The sequence below is a fragment of the Lactuca saligna genome, chromosome 4 (assembly GCF_052625555.1).
Source record: "Lactuca saligna cultivar CGN05327 chromosome 4, ASM5262555v1, whole genome shotgun sequence".
In the NCBI taxonomy this organism is placed as follows: Eukaryota; Viridiplantae; Streptophyta; class Magnoliopsida; order Asterales; family Asteraceae; genus Lactuca; species Lactuca saligna.
This window is the reverse complement of record NC_136420.1, coordinates 82,868,488-82,889,906: the sequence shown is the minus strand read 5'-3', so window position 1 is coordinate 82,889,906 and position 21,419 is coordinate 82,868,488. Positions and strand designations below refer to the sequence as shown.

Below are 21,419 nucleotides of genomic sequence, written 5' to 3'. Positions count from 1 at the left end.
CCCTCTCGATCCCAGTAAAAAGGTATTATTAATGAAGTTCAACCAAGTTAGCACTCGACTTCAATAGCATATGAACAGTGTTCATGAAGCTTATAATTCATATTTAGTAGGAAGTAAGAAGCGTTATACTTTGCATATAATACTATCCAAACCTCGCTGTTTGTATACGGTAGGATAATTCGTGTTATCATAAGTTGTATGACTATGACTAATAGATGAAAAATTAATTAAGCTTGTACTAAAAGCAATTTTTTGGTTTTGTTTGAGGTTGTATGGAAATAACGATAGATGTCTATGTTGTGTGCTTCAAGTTTTTTATATCTATACTACTTTTAATATCCATGCCATGATACCAAAATAAACTTCACCTAACATCCAGTAACTATATACATGATTTGCACACTTGTGCATCACTTTGCTATAGTTTCTTTTTGCTACTGTAATTGTTTTTCTTCATGTAACAGGTTATATAGGGGAAGGCTTCTGCATTAGGAAAGCACTGGGTTTGTAATTCAACATCAACTTGTATTAATGTCCTATTAATTTCTAGTTTCATCTGATATCTGTAATCAAAAGCGTTTTCGCTAAATAAGCTTAAATCCTAAGACTTAGCTCCATATGTTTGTTGTCATTTCAGTAATTCAACTAAAACTTCCTACTTTATTTGCTCAACTAAATATGTTTTGAAAACACTCTCTTTCTCTCTTACTTTATATGCTCAACTAAACATGGCTTTAAAACACTCTTTCTCTCTGTATATGTATGTTGCTTTCTCTCTTGTTAATAATTTTAGTGTCACGCCTCCCATTATTTTGTGTAATGAGAACTTATATGGGTGTAAATACTAATTATATATCATGTTTTTGGTGTAATGCTGTTTTGAAGCGTGTCGATATTTCATGCATATATTGGAATAAATCAAAATTTGGTGTAAGCATATCCTTATTACACCAAATTGATAGCAAATTTTGGTGCGTAAATTATTGTTCTTTTTGAACATCAAGTCTATTAAAACAAACAAGAAGCTAATACGATACAAATCTAAGGGATCTCGACCTTGAAGACTCTTTACACCTCCTAGACATACATAAAAAAATAAAAATAAAAAGAGAGAATAATTTTACATCGTCAAGTAAGGTGTTGCTGCAATATCCCATTTCATCTCCGGCTACCTCCACCTTTGCTACCACCATAGCCGCCACTAAACATCCCCACACGGCTGTTGCTACTAAACCCACCACCATAACCACTTCCTCTTCCCAAAATACCCCTATAGCCACCTTCTCTGTGCCAGCTACCACTTGCTCTACCAGAACCACCACCACCATACTCATTTCCTCCACCACCATAGCCACCACTTGCTCTACCAGAACCACCACCATAGTCGCTTCCTCCACCACCGGAGCCACTTTCTCTATGCCATCCACCACTGACTCTACCAGAACCACCACCGGAGCCACTTTCTCTACGCCAACCACCACCTGGTCTACCAGAACCACCACCATAGTCATTTCCTCCACCACCGGAGCCACTTTCTCTATGCCAGCCACCACTTGCTCTACTAGAACCACCACCATAGTCATTTCTTCCACCACCATATCCAGATCCTTCACGACCATCGCCTCTACATTTTTTGGCTTCCTCAACGATTAACCTGAAGCCTCCAATCTCGGATTTATCAAGTCTGAGAGCTTGACTGAATGCATTACTCTCTACAAAGTCTATAAAAGCAACCCTGAGGAAAAAAAATACAATGCACCAAAGGAGAATAAATAAATCCAACAAATGGCATTCTAATTTCATTTATTGATTTCGCCACTTAAGTTTGCTTTTTTATCGATTTAGCCATTGAACTATTACTATAATAACCATAAAGAATAACAGTTTCATGGTTTGAATAAATTGATAAAATGGTGAAAGTATTTTGCCATAATTTTAAGCATCAAAATCCAAAAGTACAAAAAGATTACAAACCCTCTAGGAGCCCCTGACTCATACTCTTTGGGTATGGAGATACGTGAGATCTCTCCACATTTCCCAAAATGCTTTTCAAGTGTACTCCTAATCTGCAACAAATAGCAAGTTAATCCCAAAATATATTCACAAGGGCAAATTATGGAAAATATATTTAATTCATATAAGCAATGTACTTCCTCTTCTACCATAATAGCAGTAGCATACTTACATTTCTTTACCCATAATCGCAACGTACTTTCATTTTTTTTTTTTTACCAATAATTGCAATAATACCAATATGTAACCTGAAATTTGTAAAATGCTTACAAGTGTTAGATTACATATTGTTGTTAAGTATGTTGCTATAATGGGTGAAGAAATGTAAGTGTGTAGCTATTATGGGGGTAGAAATGTAAATACATTGCTATTATGGAAAAAGAAATAAAGTAAACTTTATATGCTACATATGACATATTGCTATTATGAGTTTAAAAAAATGTAAGTATGCTATTAAGGGTGAGAAACAAAGTACATTTGCCTATATAGATAGAAAGACTAAAGTACATTGCTATTTTCTGCAAATTGTGTATATGAGAGGAACATAAACATACATTGTCAAAACCATGACTATAATCAAATCCCCGAACATATAAAGTTCTTCCTTGAGCATGTCCTCCGCTTTGTTTAGATTTCTCAAAGCTACAATCATATTTATAATATTAATTCAGAAATTTTTTTTTTCATCTGAAGAAATTAAAATTTAAATATATATATATATATATATATATATATATATATATATATATATATATATATATACCTGCTACTCAAAGTGGATGCACCTCGTTCCCTTGCCAAATCAAGTTTCACTTTTCGGTCTAATATCACTTTGTTATTTAGTTTAAGAGCCTGTAAATAGAAAAATACAGAAAAGCCCCTTAACTATTTTATGTAGTGACTAAAACCCTTATATTTTGTTGACCGTATAAATGACACAAGGTACTTGAACAATTTTATCGATTTAGCCACTGAACTATTGTTTATAACATCAAAGTAGCTTGTGCTTCTTTTTAAAAACTATTATTTAAAGAAAGTATTTATTGAACAACATATGCTATAAAAGTATAAATAATACCTCTTGAGCAGCTTCTGCAGTGGTGAACTCAACATACCCATATCCCATGAATCGATCATTCCTAATGGCAAAGCGGATTCCTGCAATTTCTCCAACATCTTTGAAGAATTCCCTCCTATAGAATCACATCCAAATAATAATCAGGAATCAGTCATTCCAGAAATGTAAAATGCTTACATGTTTCATTCTTCATATTTCTATTATTGTAAAGAAAACTAATATGTTCCCATTGGGTGTAAAGAAATATAAGAACGTGGCTATTATGGATTTATTTGTTATTATTGGTAAAGAAATGTAAGTGAGGTGTCTATATTGGTAAAAACTCAAAAATATGTAGCAAAAGGGTAATCTGGGAAAAGTGCATACACATCATCTTCTTCGATTGAAAAACTTAAATTGCCAAGAAATAAAGTTTTGCATCCTGTGGCATGAGAAGTTGTTGTCTGGTGATCACTTTCTGTTGCCAAATCAAGCTTCAGTGGCTGATCTAATAATGAGGTGTTGTTAAGTTTCAGAGCCTGTATACAGAAGAAAGGTGATTATATAAATATTCTGATAAGATATGAGTAGATTTATGTGGATATTCAACAATAGTTTCAACAAACCAAAAGGGTAAATACAATGAAGTGTTACACTTTGCATATAAAAGCCCCTTTAAAAAAAAGGTTATCCAGAAATTGGTTTAGACACAAGAAATAGAAATGTACTTTCATTGATTTTTTTTTTTTTAATATAGCATCATACTTTCGTTTCTTTCTATTATATCACTTTCCATTGAAAATCTATCCAATTATAGCAATGTCATCCAAATACACTTTGCGTTGCTATTTTTTTGAATTTATCTAAAATGGATTTATCAAAACCATGGAAACACAAACTTATTATACCTCTTGAGCTGCTTCAGCAGTGGTGAATTCAACATGCCCATGACCCGTAAAATAGTCCTCTTTCATGTCAAAGTGGATTTCAGCAATTTCACCAACATTTTTGAAGAAATTTTTCCTATAAAATCAAACTACTTGTCAAACATTAATAGGCTTAAATCTTAATGGGGGACAAGACTTAATCTAAGAAGCTATACATCACTTCAGTGTTTCTTTATCATTTCGATGCAGAAACAACTTAAGAGAGAAAGTCAGGAAAAAAAAAAAAAAAAAAAAGGCTTTCCGATTAAGTCCCTAACTTTTTACAAATTTGTCCCCATTTATGTTTTCCTTCCATTTCCCAAAGTATGCTGTTATATTTTCAAATACATTTGAAGAACATACAGAACTTAATAGGAAAATGGGTAGAAAACAGGGCATAATGAGTATCTAAGAAGGTTGCAAAAGTTAAAAGTAGAAAAAGATCATAGTTCATACACATCTTTTGCTTGAATTGAGAAACTCAAGTTGTCCATAAGCACAATTTTTGAACCTGTATCTTGAGAACTTGATGAAATTTGAGCCTGCAGTATTTAGCATGTGTTAGTAATGCAATCAAAGCTCCCTCAAATGAAAACAAGAAATATTAAGACTCTGTTTCTCTTTTTTCTCATTAAGTGTTGTAATGTATGGATAAAGTGTTGGCTGGATATGTGATGTTCAAAAATATTTTGAGAAATTGAGGAAATGGAAGAAGAAGAAGAAATAAATGAGGTCAAATTTGTAGAAGGTTAGGACTTATCAGGGAAAGCCTCCTTACTTTCTCTATTAAGTCGATATTTGTGTATTAAGTTAAAAAGAAACACTCATATATAGTTTACCAGATTAAGTCATGTCCCCATTAAGTCTACAAGAAACAAGCACCTAAGTTAAACAAAGCAGAAATGAGTATCTAGAAGCAACCGTTTTCTTAGATGATGAAGCATCAAACATTTCAACATCAATATCCTGCAATTGGAGAAATTTTTTGCAAAAGAAGTGAGTGTCATTTGTGCAAATAGCTGGAATAATACTCTTCTAAACTAGTATTAACTTTTGAAAACGTTTCACGAACAATAAACCAATAAAAGGGTAATTTAAATACTTTTTACAAGTATTTATAATTTACTTATAAAACAAACAATAATAATTTACAAAAATCAATAGAGCAGAAATATATCATTCATTGACATTCCAATTTCCAAATCCTTTTAACAGATTTAGAAAATGAAAGTGAATTCCATTCCACTTCCTGCCAACTAAACACATGACATACTTGATATTTCATATTTCAATTCATTCAGATTCCAATTCCTTCCAAAACATTCTACAAACTGATATATCAATAAATGTAGTGACTTACACTTTTCTTTGGGGTTTCTAATTGTGATTGATCCTCCTTGGAATTATCATCTTTGTCTTCTTCCTCATGATCATTAGAGATTCTAGCTCTCTTTGCAACTGGTGTAGTTGGTGTAGACTCTATAGCAGGAGGCACCTCAACCTACAATACATGTAAATACAATCATTCAATCACCTAAACAATGTAATATCACTTAAAGGAAGGAAAAAAATCAACATTATAACAGAGAAAACTGCTTTGTGTGTTGGATGATATTGCTAAAATTGGGTAGATTTTTCGATATACAAAACTATAATAGGAAGAAATGGAAGTATATTGTCATTCCTTGCATTTAACACGAGAAAAAACATTCCATCAACATTATGGAAATCTTAATTCTACTTACACTTTTCGTTGGGGTTTCTAGATGATGATGATGATGATGATGATCCTCCTTAGAGTTATCATCTCCATCCTCATTAGAGATGCTAGTTCTGTTTGCATCTTGTGTAGTTTCTGCTGACTTAATAGCTACATGCATCTCAACCTACAAAACAATTAATCACAATCATTCAAACACCAAAAGAATGCAATGTCATTGAGATGAAAGAAAAAGGGCTAAATGCAAGAAATAGCAAATCAATGAAAATGCATTACTATTTCTTGCATTTAACCCAATAAAAAATAAAAAACCATCCATCAGTTTGATGGAAATCTTAACTATCCTTACACTTCTTGTAGGGCTTTGGTGATCCTCCTTGGAATTATCATCCGTGTCTTCTTCCTCATACTTAATAGAGACTCTACCTCTCTTTCCATCTTCTGTAGTTTCTGCTGAGTTTATTGTTGGAGACACAGACACTTCAACCTACAAAACATTTAGAACAGCATATGTTTTAGGTTTAATAGAAGGGTATTTTTGTCATGGCTCCTTATTCTAACTTTCTCTAGTAATTTATTCTTTTGCATTAAGTGAAAAATAAACATTCATATATAGCTTACCAGATTAAGTCATGTCTCGTATGATTGAAAACTTTTGATACATATTACACTTTTGTTACTCAATGATATTCATGTTTATTTGTCATTATCTAATACTAGGCTAAACAATGTTTCATTTTTTTACAACTTTATGCAACAATGTTCAATCTTATAAATGTTCAACCAATTAAAATCACTTATAAAGGTTACATTTTTATCAGTCTATGCAATAATGTTTCACTTTTTTTACCAACTTATGCAACAATGTCTCACTTTTTTTACCAATTTATGCAATTAACATGAAAATGCAACCATGTTTCAACCCGACAAATAGATTACACATTTACACAAACTTTTTCACACTTTGATCCTAGAATGACACACGATTGCATATTTCGTCTAAAAATCAGATTTGTGGCATAAACTGAAGAAAAAAAAATGAAACTTTTTTGCATAAACAAACACTTAACCCTATAAACATACACCAGAGTTCAAATCCCGGCAGAAACGGTATCCAAAAACTAATTGATCATCAAAAAATTGAACCTTTTTCTCTTCTGAAGAATTGTGTTGTTCTTCCTTAGTGTTCTCCTCTCCCTCCATTCCAAAATTCTTTTTTTCAACAGTCTGCCCCTTGTCACCATTGTCAAGCTTCTGTTTCTTGCTACTACAAACTTGCTTCATGGCAATCTTCTCTGCAACAAACACGATAAATCTTATAAAATAAAGAAAATAGAACAATATTCTTTCCATAAGTATACCAAACACTCCCTCCTTACCAAAAACAAAATCAAATCTTTCTATTATGCAATGTTTCCTCCAATACAAACTTACCAAGAAGTTCTTTTAATATGATAGATTATAAAATAATGCATTAGTAAGTCATGATCCATTTATTTTTTAAACTGAAAGAGGAATTAAAAGACAAGGGCAAAATACAGGAAAGCACAACGTCTTGTTGCAATTTTATCGAATTAGCCATCAAACAATAATTTCAATGATAAAATATCAATACTTATGTGATTAAATCAATAAACAGTGAAAATATCTTCTCATGATCTGTATTTTTGTCACTTAACATAACTGGGTAACTGTGAAAATAGAATAGTCAAGATGCTAAATCAATAAAATGGTGATTGATGAAGATATAACTTATAAGTGTTTTTCAACTATTTTGCCCTAAAAACAAACAAAAAAAAAAAAGGTAGGCTTTTGCTCTCTTGCCTCCGCCAAGAAAAACAATACAATGTATAAGCGAAAGAAGAAACAAAGATGAAAGATATGCCACCATAATTAACAATAATGAAAGAATTAAAATCCTAATTTAAGGATAAACGTCAAAGAAATTACCCATAAGACATTAGAAAAAAACACGTCATGATAACAAAATTCAAGAACAGAAGAAGCTACCATTTTCTATTGGAGTGGAGGGTGAAGCTACAACCACGGGATCCAAATCAACCTAAAATTGAATTTTCAAAAAAACATTGTCAGATTATCATACATACATGGATACATTCGAATATGAAGATTATAAGGATATTCTTAAAAGGATTGTACTTCGGAATCGGGTTTCTTCCTTGATTTACCCATTTGAATAATCGAACAGCAAAAGATAAATCTAGGGTTCTCGAAGGATGGAATTAGATGCGTTGCGGAGGAACAGCTTCAAACGCTCTTGAAAAATCAAGGGTTTTACAAAGTTCATAGCTTTACATGATTTTTTATTACAGTTTTTCTGATTAACTACGGCGCTACTCAAACCTATTAGCAAAACCATAGTTACCTAAAACCCGGTAAGCTTCGGTACGAGGGTTCACTAAATTGAGTGTATCGGGTTCGGACGGTTAGACTTGTTTCGGTAAGATCCGGTACGGTGTATCTTGTGGTCCAATGCACCGATTGATTAAGCCAGAACCAGTAAACATATTAGACTAAAATAAAAAAACACTTAAACAGTAAAGATACTTGATTTTCAATAATACATGCTTATTTAATACACACACAACAAACATAGTTGAATTTGAATATTTGATTACATAATACATAGTCAAAGTGCAAGAAATAAAACTGGACACAAATAACAAACAGGAAATAAAAACAAAAAACATAATCACCATCTCTACTCAACTCGTTGTCTTTTCCTCTCATTCTCCAAGCATTCATCATCAAGATTTTCTCATGCCATTTCCTCTAAACGAACACTTGAACCTTTAATATAATTACTTTTCGGATTCATGTCCCGTTTTTTGTTGGGACCGGATTATTAGATTTTGAAAAACGGGATATAAATCTAATGTTGGAGTGAACAAACACAAGTTTATCCGGTCTTTGTTTATTCAAACGATTCCGCTTGATATTATGGATATGAGAGTACGTACTCCAATTCCTCTCGCCGAAGAGCTACTAATTGGTTGAGAGAGTACTCTTTTTGCTACATACGCCAAAATTGGAGTCTCCGCTCCATATGTCGCCCACCAATCAATCTCATCCATAGTCACGGCATCGGCTTGCACTCCGGGCAAGGAATAAATTCATTTCTTCATGTGAAATATAGCATGTGAAATGTTGATTTTTTTTGTGGATGATATTACTATAATTGGAAAGATCTTAAAGAAATGAAAATTGGATGCTATAATAATCTAATGAACAAAAGTAGATTGTTATTTCTTGCATTTAAATCGATTTTGAAATCTTTTATATGACTATTTTAGCCTTACCTAGACAACATTCTAGAGCAGTGAAAACAAGAGTTCCCGGAGAACGACGAAGTTCATCATTTTCATCCTGTTAACACAAACATAAATATGACACCATATTTTTAATAAAAAAAAATCAACACGGGTAGTTTGGGAATTTTAGTTTATCACCTCAAAAACCTGGTTGACACTGAAATCACCAATCTTTACAGTCCCAGTGGCAGTGATATTTTAATGAACTCTCCAAACTTTGTGCTTACAGTTGTGGAATAAATGTTTTTCAGGTATTTTACCAGTTTATAGGAATACGAAGACGTGACTGTACACATAAATCAACATTTTTATGATTCAAGATTTCGCGTTACTTTCATTTATAACTTTGATTTTGAATTATGGTTTATGAATAAATGGATTTGCAATGGATGTATCTTTATGAAAATAGATGTTTATTCTATTTTAAAAATGAAAGTATCTTTATGAAAATAGATGTTTATTCTATTTTAAAAATGAAAATTTTATTCTGAAACTCAAGACGTTACAATGAGGATACGTGTTTATTCTTAGATATTCATAGGGTTACCTGTAATGGCTTCATAACATCATGGTTTGGATCGTTGGACAAACTTCTTTATATAAAAAACTAATCAGCTTTACATCAAAATACCAGGGAAATCACAAGCAATACCAAGAAAACCGGAGCATTACAAAGTATATTAACGTTCATAAAACAATTTAAGAAAAAAAAACAAGAAAATAAACATTGGGAAAAAGTTAATTGTGCGCAATATCCAATAATCAAAAATCCCTAGAACCAAAACCGATAGAACTATGAATAAAAACTTGTTAATTTTAGAAATTTCCTATTTTTTAAATATATTCTATGGATGAATCAACATGGTATTCTTGATGAGGACGAGGATGATACTATTTAATGACCAATTCAACCTCAAATGCCACATCATTATTCACGAATTTGCCTGACCATATGAAAATTATGATTCATTGATATGGTCGTGATTTGTTTTATGTTTGGATATTTTTGTTTTTTTGTTTGATTGATTAATCAATTAAGGAAAAAAAAATATAAACAATGGTGGTGGAAGGGATGTCTCTAGTTAATCAATTAAAAGAAAAGAAAAAGGATATATACGATGGTGATGGAAGGGACCTTTGGACAACATCTATAGATCTACCACCACCACCGCTTGACTGGAAACTATCATATGTTTTAGGTGAACGCACGACCGATGAAGAAGTTCAAGAAGGTACACAACTCTAATCAAGAGTGTTATTTGTTTTTTATATTATTACATGGATATGTAAATATAATTACTAATGAAAGAAGAAAAAAAGAATTTTATTAATAATAATATAACACTAATTAAAAAAATAAAAACTCACTTGGACGTCATGGTGCCACATTGACAAGTATGATCAAATTTATCCTACATAACATTCTAAGTAGGATGAAAAGTTGCTCAACTTACAATAGTGTATGCTTAAATCACAAAAAAAAAAAAATAAATAAATAAATAAATAAAGATTTAATTGGGCAATTTTTTATATTTAATAAAGGTTATTGTTATAAAATCTCTCGTATCTATCTATCTCTTATAAATGAGACCATCCAAAGCAATATGGTTCAAGATAAATCATCTATTTTGAACCATATTTATTTGAAACTCTCACCTTGTCAACCTATGGTAATTAGTATGTGTGTGTGTGTGTATATATATATATATATATATATATATATATATATATATATATATATAAACACATTGAAGTTAATAATAGTATAGTTTCTAAACTTCAAACTTTGGCGACAATGTAAAATTTACACATAAATCCCTTATTAATGTATTAGCCATAAATTTTCGGTGAATTTGATATTTTCTGTTCCTAAAGTCAAAAATTTTACATTTTTGCATTTTGATTAAGTTTTTGTGCCTTTAGGTTTTTACCACAATTATGTAGTGACTTTGATACTTTTAGACCTTGCAGTAAAAATGTAACATCCGGTTCCTGGTACGTAAATTAATTATAAAATTTTGCATTTTTGTTCTAGGACTCGACGAGTTGGAGGCCCCAACTCGTCGAGTAGAGGTTAAAATGGGACGTAGGAAGGAGAACCTACTCGCCAAGTTGGCAACTTTATGCATTTGCATGACCCATACACATAAGACCTTTCCAAGGTCTTTAACTCATGCATGAGGCCAAAGCTCTCATCAAGCTTCCATTTTTATCGTACTAAAGGGCCAAAGGACCTCAGATCTGTCTATTCTTTCTCCTAAAGTTGCTTAACTCACAAAGGAGATCTAAAACCATCCAAAAAGAGACCAAACAAGAAACCCTAACTAGATATAGAGATTAAGATGGAAAGGTGCAAACTTTATACCTCCAGAAGCTTTGCAAGAAGACTATTAGGCAGGATCTTGAAGCACCAACTCGTCCCAAGCTTGTAAAACCACTTCTTCTTCTTAGAATAGACACTAAAAGAGTCACAAAGCACTTCTCAAAGCTCAAAATGGTCTCACACAAGTTCTCTAGAGTATAAGAGCGTTCTAAGGCAATGGAGGCTCTCTAGGGCTAAATCCAAAGGACTTAAGGTTGCTTAAATAGTCTCATGTTCGATAATTAGGGTTTGACTCTCTGACGCGTACGCCCGGCGTACTCTCACATACGTCCAGCGTGCGTGAGGCTCCTCCGCGATCAATCATGTAGAGTACGCTAAGCGTACTCATAGGTATGCCCAACGTACCCGAGGGACCAATTATGCTCATAAGAAAAATCTCGAGGGTTTCAAGACGTATCGGGTTTTTGGGTGTTACAAATTTGACACCTTTCGTCTTTGTACTCAAAACTTTTGCATTTTGACATAAAAAACACAAAAAAACCTCATTTTGAATTTTGCCACCATATTTTCCCAAACTTTGGCAACTTTAACATTATTGCCACAACATTTTTGAATTTTCTCCACTAGGGTCCCTTCTTTTGGTTGTATACTTTTAACATCTAATTTTAAGGGTTGTCGACTTTCTCCCAAGTTTGTGGTGATTTACAATTTTCAACACATATTTTTTAAAGTTTGCCGATTTTTCCCATATTACCCTAAAAGCGACGTCACCGTGGGTTCTTTACTAGTTAAATACATAATTAATTCATATTTTTTCATATATAAGAAGATTATTTTATTATTGGTTACTCACATTGAAAGAAAATGTTTGGATGATGAAATATGAGTGATTTTCGTCGTTTCATATAATATTTACGTATTTGTTGTCCTACTATCTTTAGATTTCAAGAGAATATTTATGTTTGTACATTTGGAACAAAAAAAACAAGATTAATTTATTTAAATTCATTTGTTACAATCAGTTAGTTGAAGAAGCATGCTCTTAGTTTGCAATATCTTGTGTTCTTTGTTTGATTGGGTTCCGTCTTCAGGTGTCTTTAGGTATGTAACTAATATAATTAGAAAAATATAATATAAATGTATATGTTTCATCTTAATAGAAACAAGAAAGTATTTGATATTAAGATGAAAACTATCAAAATTATGTTTAGTGATATTTAGTATTATATTTTCAATGAATTAAAAACATGGCTAAAATGACTAGGTTTCTAAATAGGACAGATTGATGTAACAACCCTAAAGTGAATGCAATTGTGTTTGCAACATTCTAACGCCTATTTTTTCTACTTTTTTTCATTTGTTTCAAAAAAAATTACACACTTATGAATTTACTTTGTCATATCTACAAATTATACATAAAATAAACAACCATGGTTGATACAACCAACCACCATAATCATTAGAAATTTTTGACAACATAATGAAGTGTTAAATTTTAGTGTAAAAATGAAAAAATAAGAAGAGATTTTAACAAAACACACACACACAAATAACAAGATCTTAAACTTAAATAATACTATACACCAAAATAACATAATAAATGCACATGTATTACAATCATAAAATTGTAACAACTAATAAGAGCCCATTATCTTTACATCTTTATAATCCTTATTTTTATAAATCTTATAATATATATCATCTAAATTAATATGATTCAAAAAGTCATATATCTTGAACAATATTTTCCAAACTTTTTAATTTCCTACCAACTAACCATTAACATTAATATATTTTAATATTAAACTTTTTAACTTTCAACAAATTAACCACTACAACTGATTTTTTTTTTTATTTATGGTATTTAAATGGTACTAAGTGCTATTTTATTTTCTTAACAACAAATTTTATATTTTATCCATTTGTATCCCTAAATATAAATTAGCTTTATTTTATATCATGAATGACATATGTATATGTGATTTAGTAAAACAATATATTATACGTTTAGGTTGATTAATTATTTATTGATTTTTTTTCAAAATTACAATCATTGAAATTAGTGATTGTCAATAAGTCGAGATTTTATAGTTAATATGTAATTATGTACATCATATGTAATGTTTATATATATATATATATATATATATATATATATATATATATATATATATATATATATATACTAGCAGCGTACCCGCGCAAAGCGGCGGGGTGTGTAAATTTTTTCGGTGATATGTTTCCTCTACAAAAATGTTATGTTACAAAAGAAAGTACATGTCGAAGACAAAATAATCAAACTATGGTGTTATTTGGGAGATGAAGTCATTTTTTATTCCTAGACGGTGGGCTTTATAGCAGACGAGGGAACAAAGAGGTATCTGCGATTGGAGGGATATTTAAATTAACATGCTAAATTTAAGGATATCGAAAAGGGTTCAAAATTTGAATGAATCCGGGATTTGAGGGAACCATATCAAATTGCTGAGAAATATAAGGAGATTTGATGATAAATATTTGAATTCAAAATGTGGTTAAAATTTAATATTATTTTATTAATGGCTAGTTGTACTATCAGCTTCATCATTTGAACGTCTTAAAAAAATATTATTATTATAATCAATCTATTTTTAGAAATAGTTAGATTTCTTTTATAAGATAGTAAATATATATATATATATATATATATATATATATATATATATATATATATATATATATATATATATATATTATATATATATGAAAATGATTTTACGTTGTTTTCTATTAAACATTCGAAGGTTATTTAGTTTGTAGAATCTTTTTGAGTTCAACATTATCTTATAAAAATGATCGATATAAAAGTTGTGACGTTATTATCAAGTTAGTAGTGAAACTTGATTGTCATTAAATAATAAAGATTATTAAAAATAGTATAAAAAATTATAAAAATGTCTTAAAAATCTACAACAATTTGTTTCTTATAGATAACTTTTGTATTATTATTAATATGTCATACTTTCTTTTACATTTTAATTTTTGAGATCATATATATATATATATATATATATATATATATATATATATATATATATATATATATATATATATATATATATATATATATATATATATATATATATATATATAATATGTGTTTATTTATATTTTCAATGTTTGATTATTTATATGTAATTGACTTTCAAATCGTGATTATGTTATTTAGTTCGACTTTTGGATAAAAATTTATTGCATAACATCTATTGTGAGTTATGACGACCAATTTATATATAGTTTTTTTTTGTGTGTATTTTGAATACATCTAGAGTTTTTATGTTCATTGTAGTACCCAGTTCCTGGTATGTATTTTATTTAATGTATTTTGCATTTTTGACCTTGGACTCGGCGAGTTGAAGGTCTAACTCGTTGAGTAGGAACGAGTTTGGACATGGGACTTAAGTGGCAGACTCGTCGAGTCAGCGGCCAGACTCGACGAGTAGGCTCTGACTGGACAAAAACCCTAATATGAGGGTTTGCACCCTATTTAATCATCTCTTTCAGCCACCACTCGTCCCTATTGCTCCCAAAGACCCTCCATACAAAACCCTAAGTGTTTTGGTGCAATAGCTAAGGCTTTTAAGTAATTTTTGTGGGTTTGGACCTCAAGGAAGAAGGAAGAGCATAGAAGGATCAAGAGGAGGCTGAAGGATTCGAGTTTGGTTCATCATTTGTAGTCTTTGAAAGGTATAAAGTTTGTACCTTGTTTGCTTGTTTGTTAGATCCCTTTTAAGGGAAGATTTAGGGCTTTTAAGCCATATGAGGTGACCAGCCATGATTTGCAAACATGGTTGGGGGTCAAGACTTCGGATCTAGCACTTGGGAAGAGTCACAAGGCAGATTGGAGTTGCTTTTGCACTCAAGGAAGGTCCCATGCATTATAAGAACCATTTTAGAGCCTTTTAGGCTCAAAAGTCCCATGCATGCACATAAAGTTCGTAACTTTACGTGCTAGATCGAGCTTAGGGGCTTGGATCTATCATTTGGACAAGTGTTGTACATCAGAAATCGAGGATTTAGGGTGTGGATGTTATCGACTTGGCGAGTCCGTTCTTGGGGCTCGACTAGTCCAAGGCATTAAGTCTAATATCTTTTGAGGGTCAAAAGAACTCAGTTGGGTGTTAGAAGGGTTGTACCAGTTCAAAAACGCACTGGACTTAGTTTTAGACCTGGAATTCATGGGACTCAACAAGTGCTAGAACAGACTCGGCGAGTACAAGGCAATCTTCTTATGGTTAAAGATGAACTCGGCGAGTTGTTCATACAACTTGGCGAGTCAAGGTTAGGACTTGTTCATCAGTTGAAGGTGAACCCAATGAGTTGTTCATACAAATCGGCGAGTCGGATGAAGGTTCATTCGATGCTCGTAAAGAAGAGAAAATCGTCGAGTCCTTGCCAAACTTGACGAGTCGAGTCGTGGATAAGAACAGGTAAAAGGTTAGGGACTCGACGAGTGGACGGCCAAACTCGGCTAGTCGGGTCAACTTGAAGTTGACTTTGATTGGACCTGATTTACCCTGTTTAGGGTTGCACGTTCTGTGTGCTGACTTGAAGGTTGTCGTGTAGGGATCGAGGAGTCGAAGGGAGTCGACTTGTACACCGAGGATAGTTCAAACACTGCACGACATTGAGGTGAGTTACATTCCAGTAGGGGTGGGTCTAAGGCCACAAAGTCGGCCTACCAAAGAGGGGTATTTCGAAGATGATTGTCTTTGTGATAATTATCTTGGTCTGGTTATGTGCTTTGGTCATGAGATTTATCTGTATGATATGTTGTGTATTGTAGGGATCAGTTTCTTTGACAATGGTCCTTAGGACAGAAGGGTAGGTTAGCACCCGGATATGCCTGACTGTATGTGTCACACCTTAAGTTTCAAAACAAATTTTTATTTAAAATAATCGTTTAATTCTTAAACACTTTTCGTAGGAATCTCAATTCTGTCTAATTTACAAAACATAACTCCATATTCAGTTGCATAATAAACCAGGATCCTCAAAACATAACTCTTCCTCTGGTGTGTACAATCGAGCCAGTGTCGTCCCGTGATCCTGAGAAAACCTAAAACACATAACACATAACACGGTAGGCACAAGGCTTAGTGAGTTCCCCAAAATACCACACATAACACACACTAGCCACTCGTGGCTATAACACTGTGGGCATAAATCACATAGAAATAATGTTGTTCAACACATCACATAAATAGCATACAATAACTTTGTCACAAAACTCTAATTACCACTCAAGGTAAAGTATAGTGACCTTAGATACTCGGTAAACCTCGTACTCTGAAATACTGTGCTAGCCTCCGCCTAATCACATAAATAATTTCTCTAATTAATACAACTTCTAAAGGCTAAGATAATCCTCCTCTATAAGTCCTCTAAGAAGGGTAAAAGACCATGCTACCCCTCTAATGGCTCATAACACCAAATCATTGACCGAACCCTAAAAGTCAACGAAGTCAACTCTAGTCAACGGTCAAACTTTGACCAGACTCATCGAGTGCACACAAGTGACTCGGCGAGTCCGGGCTGGTTCTCTGAATCCCTTTGAACCTCTCAGGCATGACGAGTTCCCTATCTACTCGTCGAGTTACTCAGCAACGAATCGCGGGGCAACCCCGACTCGACTTGTCGAGTCTGCATATGGACTCAGCGAGTTGCTCCCATGACAACACTCATCTGACCTTCTGAGGTCAGGTCCGTTCCTCTAATCCATAGATCTGACTTCCATATGACCAATAACCATGTAAAGGTCGAATCTTGGTACACATGCAAGGCTCTCTATGCTTATTTTGGTGAAATCCTTCATATCATGACAACCCTAGCTTATAACTCCAAGGAAAAGGCATAAAGCAGAATGGAAGGGACTCTCTGGACCTCTTAAGGTCCAGATCTAGGAATCATTTCACCATGGGACCTCTCATACTCTAGATTTAAGCTAAATAAAGCATGAAGAAACCCTAGATCATGAAATCTATTAAACAAACGAAAATGGACATGAATTCTTACCCCTCACAGCAGCTCTGAACGAAATGATGGAAGATTTGAGTCCCACAAGACAACCGAACTCGAAATCCTTCCTTCCCTTTGCTAAGACACTCCAAAGGATGATGAATTAGCCCTTCTCTTGCACTACAAGCTTCCTCTTTACTCTCTATGGGTTTCCTCAAGGTGTAGTGGCCGAAAATGAAGGCCATAAGGACCTTTAAATAGGTCCCAAACTCAAGAAATTAGGGTTTCTCTGCTCAGCACCTACTCGGCGAGTCCCTCCTCTTACTCGTCGAGTCCACTCATTAAATCCGTGCAAGAAACCCAACTCGACTCGGCAAGTTGGATCCTCAACTCGCCGAGTCTCTCCTTTAATCAAAAGATTAACCTACACAACAATAACCTTGAAAATCCGGATGTTACAATTCTCCCCCACTTGAATTAGATTTCTCCCTCGAAATCATTCCTTAACCACACATAGATTAAATCATTAACCCGAAAGGCACTACCTAAATGATCTTCATACCACACTGATATCTTTCTCTATGGACACCCAAAACCACATAGAACCTCCAAAACTAGAGTTTAAACCAACTCTTCCGCCACTAAAATACTCCTTCCCAATAACCGGAAACTCTAGTGGCCTGATCCGCCGCCAGAGCGCCTACTTGAGCGATCCATGATATTTGCTCCTCGAATATCAACCTGATTTCCTCATTGGCCCTCTGATTCTCATAAGACCACGTCCAACAACCGACTATCTCTCCTCCAAGCCGATCATGCTAAATAATACGAATCACGCCCCACGAATAACCTCCACCGGGGCACATCGACTAGACTGTTATCAGAAACCATCCGAACAAAGAATCCCCAACACTCTGCCCTTAGACCCAAAAGCATAACCATGCTCACTCAGATGTGTCCTCAAACATCACATTCATAAGCCTCAGTTCCAAATTCCATGTCTCTTTTAACACCACACGCGGTCTGACCTCAACCCCATAGTTGAACCTCCATGGTTACCCATAATATGATCCAAAATATCTCACTGACTTCCTCTTTGCATCAACTATCTCAGCCCTGTGACACACAAGTCACAAAATTCTCAAACGAAAACTACAATCCAACCGAAGATCGACTTAGCCCCGACCTCTGATGTCTACTGCACATATCTTCGCGCATCTCGCGGCATCTCCCACACCCGAGTATTGTCCTATACAGGTTAGGACATCTAATGGCAACGATACCCCTCATCCAAAAATTCACCTCAGAATTCCAGAATTTCATCTCGTTTACCCACGTACCATCAATGCCAAACTCAACTCGAGAGTTTGGTCCGACCCAAAGTTGGAACCTCACTTCCCAATGAGACACTCATCTCATGACTCGACCTGCGCCCTGTGCGAATACCACTTTACCAATTCCCTCATGTTGTGATAATCACAACTCAAAATAAAATATAATGATTCCCGACATAGACGGAGACCCCAGTCTCGCCCCTGGTTCAACCACCAGGCTCCAACAACACAATACTAGGGCTACTTAAGCCTAAAAATCTTCTGCATCATACACTGATTGGAGAACACTCCATCATCACACTCTCTTGTCGTCTAGTGAGTACTATGGCTCCCCGCAACATCACGATAACCTCTCGATGACTAGTGAGTACTACGGCTCTCCGTAGTATCACAACACCCTCTGACTAGAGAGTACTACGGCTCCCCGTAGTATCACAACACCCTCTGACTAATGAATACTATGGCTTCCCGTAGTATCACAACTCCCTTTCTCTGACTTGTGAGCACTACGACTACCCGTAGCATCATAACACCATACTACATCCACTAACTCATGCTCCGCAGTCTATCATAGATAGCTACACATCTCGACCCAAATATGCATCACAGACTCTAGCGGCAGCCATCATAACAAAGTACCTACCTCTGCGGAGATCCACTTTCTTAAATAATCCCTCTTGATGCCAATACTCGAAGGGCTCCCACTGGAACCGTAGATACATGATACACCACTAGTCGTCTCAAACTCAAGATTCTAAATAACTCTAAAATCAGGACATTATACCCGGGTACCACAGAACACCATCACAGAACATCACAGTGTCCTGCCTCAACCACTAATCTCCTACTCCCAGCATCATACTGATACAACAATACATTCCCTCTGAACCCCATAATTAATTCTTCATTTTACCCAATGCGCAACTTCGGTATATTCAAACACTCAATTGGAATACAGAGAAAGCACTAACGCTTCAGAACACACTGATGATCCTCCGAAACCCTTTCCTCTAGTGCTCAAAATCCAAGCAAGAATACACATACCGACCCAGGAGTTGGCTGCTCGATCATCTTCTATCTACCCCAAAAGGGGAATATACAATCCATACTTCGACTCAGAAGTTCTCAACTACCCATACCATCCTTACGAGCCTTCCACTTGAAACGGTCTTGACCATTACCAGGTTCCTGACCATTGACCACCTGTGACATCCCCAAAATCACGGCCAGAAAAGACCGGTTTTGTTTATACTTTATTTCAAAATCAGAGTTATCTTTTAATAAAAGGGTTGCGGAATTTGTCCCAAAACAATAATATGATAAAGATTTATCAAAAGCATTTCCATAGAAATGTATTTCATTAAAAGACTCGGGATGTCATGTTCGTACAGATCAAAAGTATAAACAGTACAATATAAGCCTTACTACATTATTTCATATCTACAGGCCTATATCCGTAATCCCTCGTCCAAAACATCACACCTATGCTCATGCGCCACTACCTGTAATACATAAAACTGAGTGGGTCAGGCTTGGGAGCCTGGTGAGCACATAGGGTTTTCAACCCACAATAAATAAGTTTATTAATTTCATCAATCAACAATAACCCGATTACCCGTTCCCGTTATCCTCACTTTACGTCCCTAAACACCTATCATAAGGGACCTAGCCTAAGGATCATCATCGGGACGGACACTACTGCTAAGGGGATTCCTCAGCAATAAATGTCCTAATAGGCAACCATGTGGGGGATGGAGTACACCGGTGAACACATCGTTCACAACACCTACAGGTTACGAGCCTGCCAGTGTTCCACTAGACTGTCTAGAAGAGTCCGTGGTCGTCATCTATACTCCGCTAGATGACTGGATCAACAACAACAACATCGAGGCCTCTCATCATTTTATCACACATCACCTATTACATCTACCCATGTTTTACCCCAACATTTTCGTAGATATAAAATACATATACAGTTTAAATCATTGAAAACATGTATAACAACGTTCATCTAGCATAGATAGCAAGTATTCAGATAATATGCACACATAGCACGTAATTTATATAAAATACTTCATATCTATGTGTAAGTTGAAAGTAACTATGCACTCACTTGAAAAGGTGGTGATTCCGAACTCAGACAGCGCTTCGCTTCTTAAATAGAATTTTCTTCGACGAAACCTAGTATTATTACCACTAGAGTTTAGTCTATTATTCGCCGAGACTAATTAATAGTCTAGCTATTATTATTATTATATAAGCGTTAAAAAATACTTATATAACCCATAATAATAGCCAAAGTATTTATTATAAGTTCAAAATAACAATACTAATTTTAAATATAAGCTATATTAAAATAAGGTAAGCATAACTTACTTACAAGGGGGTTTTAGCTAGGAGTCGAGCTCTGCAGGGGCAGAACTTCGTCGCTGAATCTTTCTAAGAAAGATTCGTGCAGCGCTTCAGCGCTCACCTTACTATACTAAACTACAGAAAGAGAAGTCGAATCACGAGGGACCGAAATGATCGGGGGATAAGGAGAGAAAGACTCTTGAATCATGAGAATGGTGCAAGAAATATGAGAGCCCAAGGCTCTTATTTATACTAATTAAATTTTCAAAAACTACCCTCCATAATTACTTAATGACCTTTTAGTTATATAAACAACTAAACACCCCTCTATAATACTATTTTAAATGGATTTAATGATATTTGTA

The 21,419-nt window shown here is 34.2% G+C and overlaps 2 protein-coding genes across 4 annotated transcripts in view; one reads left to right on the top strand and one right to left on the bottom strand.

The window, feature by feature from the left end:
* LOC145042251 (protein LIGHT-DEPENDENT SHORT HYPOCOTYLS 10-like) overlaps window positions 1-742 on the top strand; it is a 28,515-nt gene extending 27,773 nt beyond the window's left edge. Inside the window, exon 2 of the mRNA XM_078990647.1 lies at window positions 465-742. The gene's annotated coding sequence lies outside the window, so the exon portion shown is untranslated. The remainder of the gene's footprint in view (window positions 1-464) is intronic.
* A 172-nt stretch (window positions 743-914) lies between these two features.
* LOC145042249 (uncharacterized) lies at window positions 915-8,114 on the bottom strand. Of its 3 annotated transcripts, none has more exons than XM_078990642.1 (15): window positions 7,877-8,114; window positions 7,727-7,778; window positions 6,863-7,011; window positions 6,066-6,203; window positions 5,742-5,882; window positions 5,357-5,497; window positions 4,918-4,962; window positions 4,453-4,538; window positions 3,979-4,093; window positions 3,458-3,609; window positions 3,092-3,206; window positions 2,777-2,865; window positions 2,568-2,655; window positions 1,975-2,066; window positions 915-1,735 (listed from the first exon to the last, which is right to left on the bottom strand). In XM_078990642.1, exons 1-15 carry the CDS (start codon window positions 7,907-7,909, stop codon window positions 1,159-1,161), a joined length of 2,013 nt encoding a protein of 670 aa, XP_078846768.1. In that variant the 5' UTR covers window positions 7,910-8,114; the 3' UTR covers window positions 915-1,158. The 3 variants fall into 3 exon arrangements, with proteins under 3 accessions (XP_078846768.1, XP_078846770.1, XP_078846769.1); XM_078990644.1 differs by having other exon boundaries at window positions 6,863-7,006; XM_078990643.1 differs by lacking the exon at window positions 4,918-4,962.
* Between the last annotated feature and the right edge of the window lie 13,305 nt (window positions 8,115-21,419).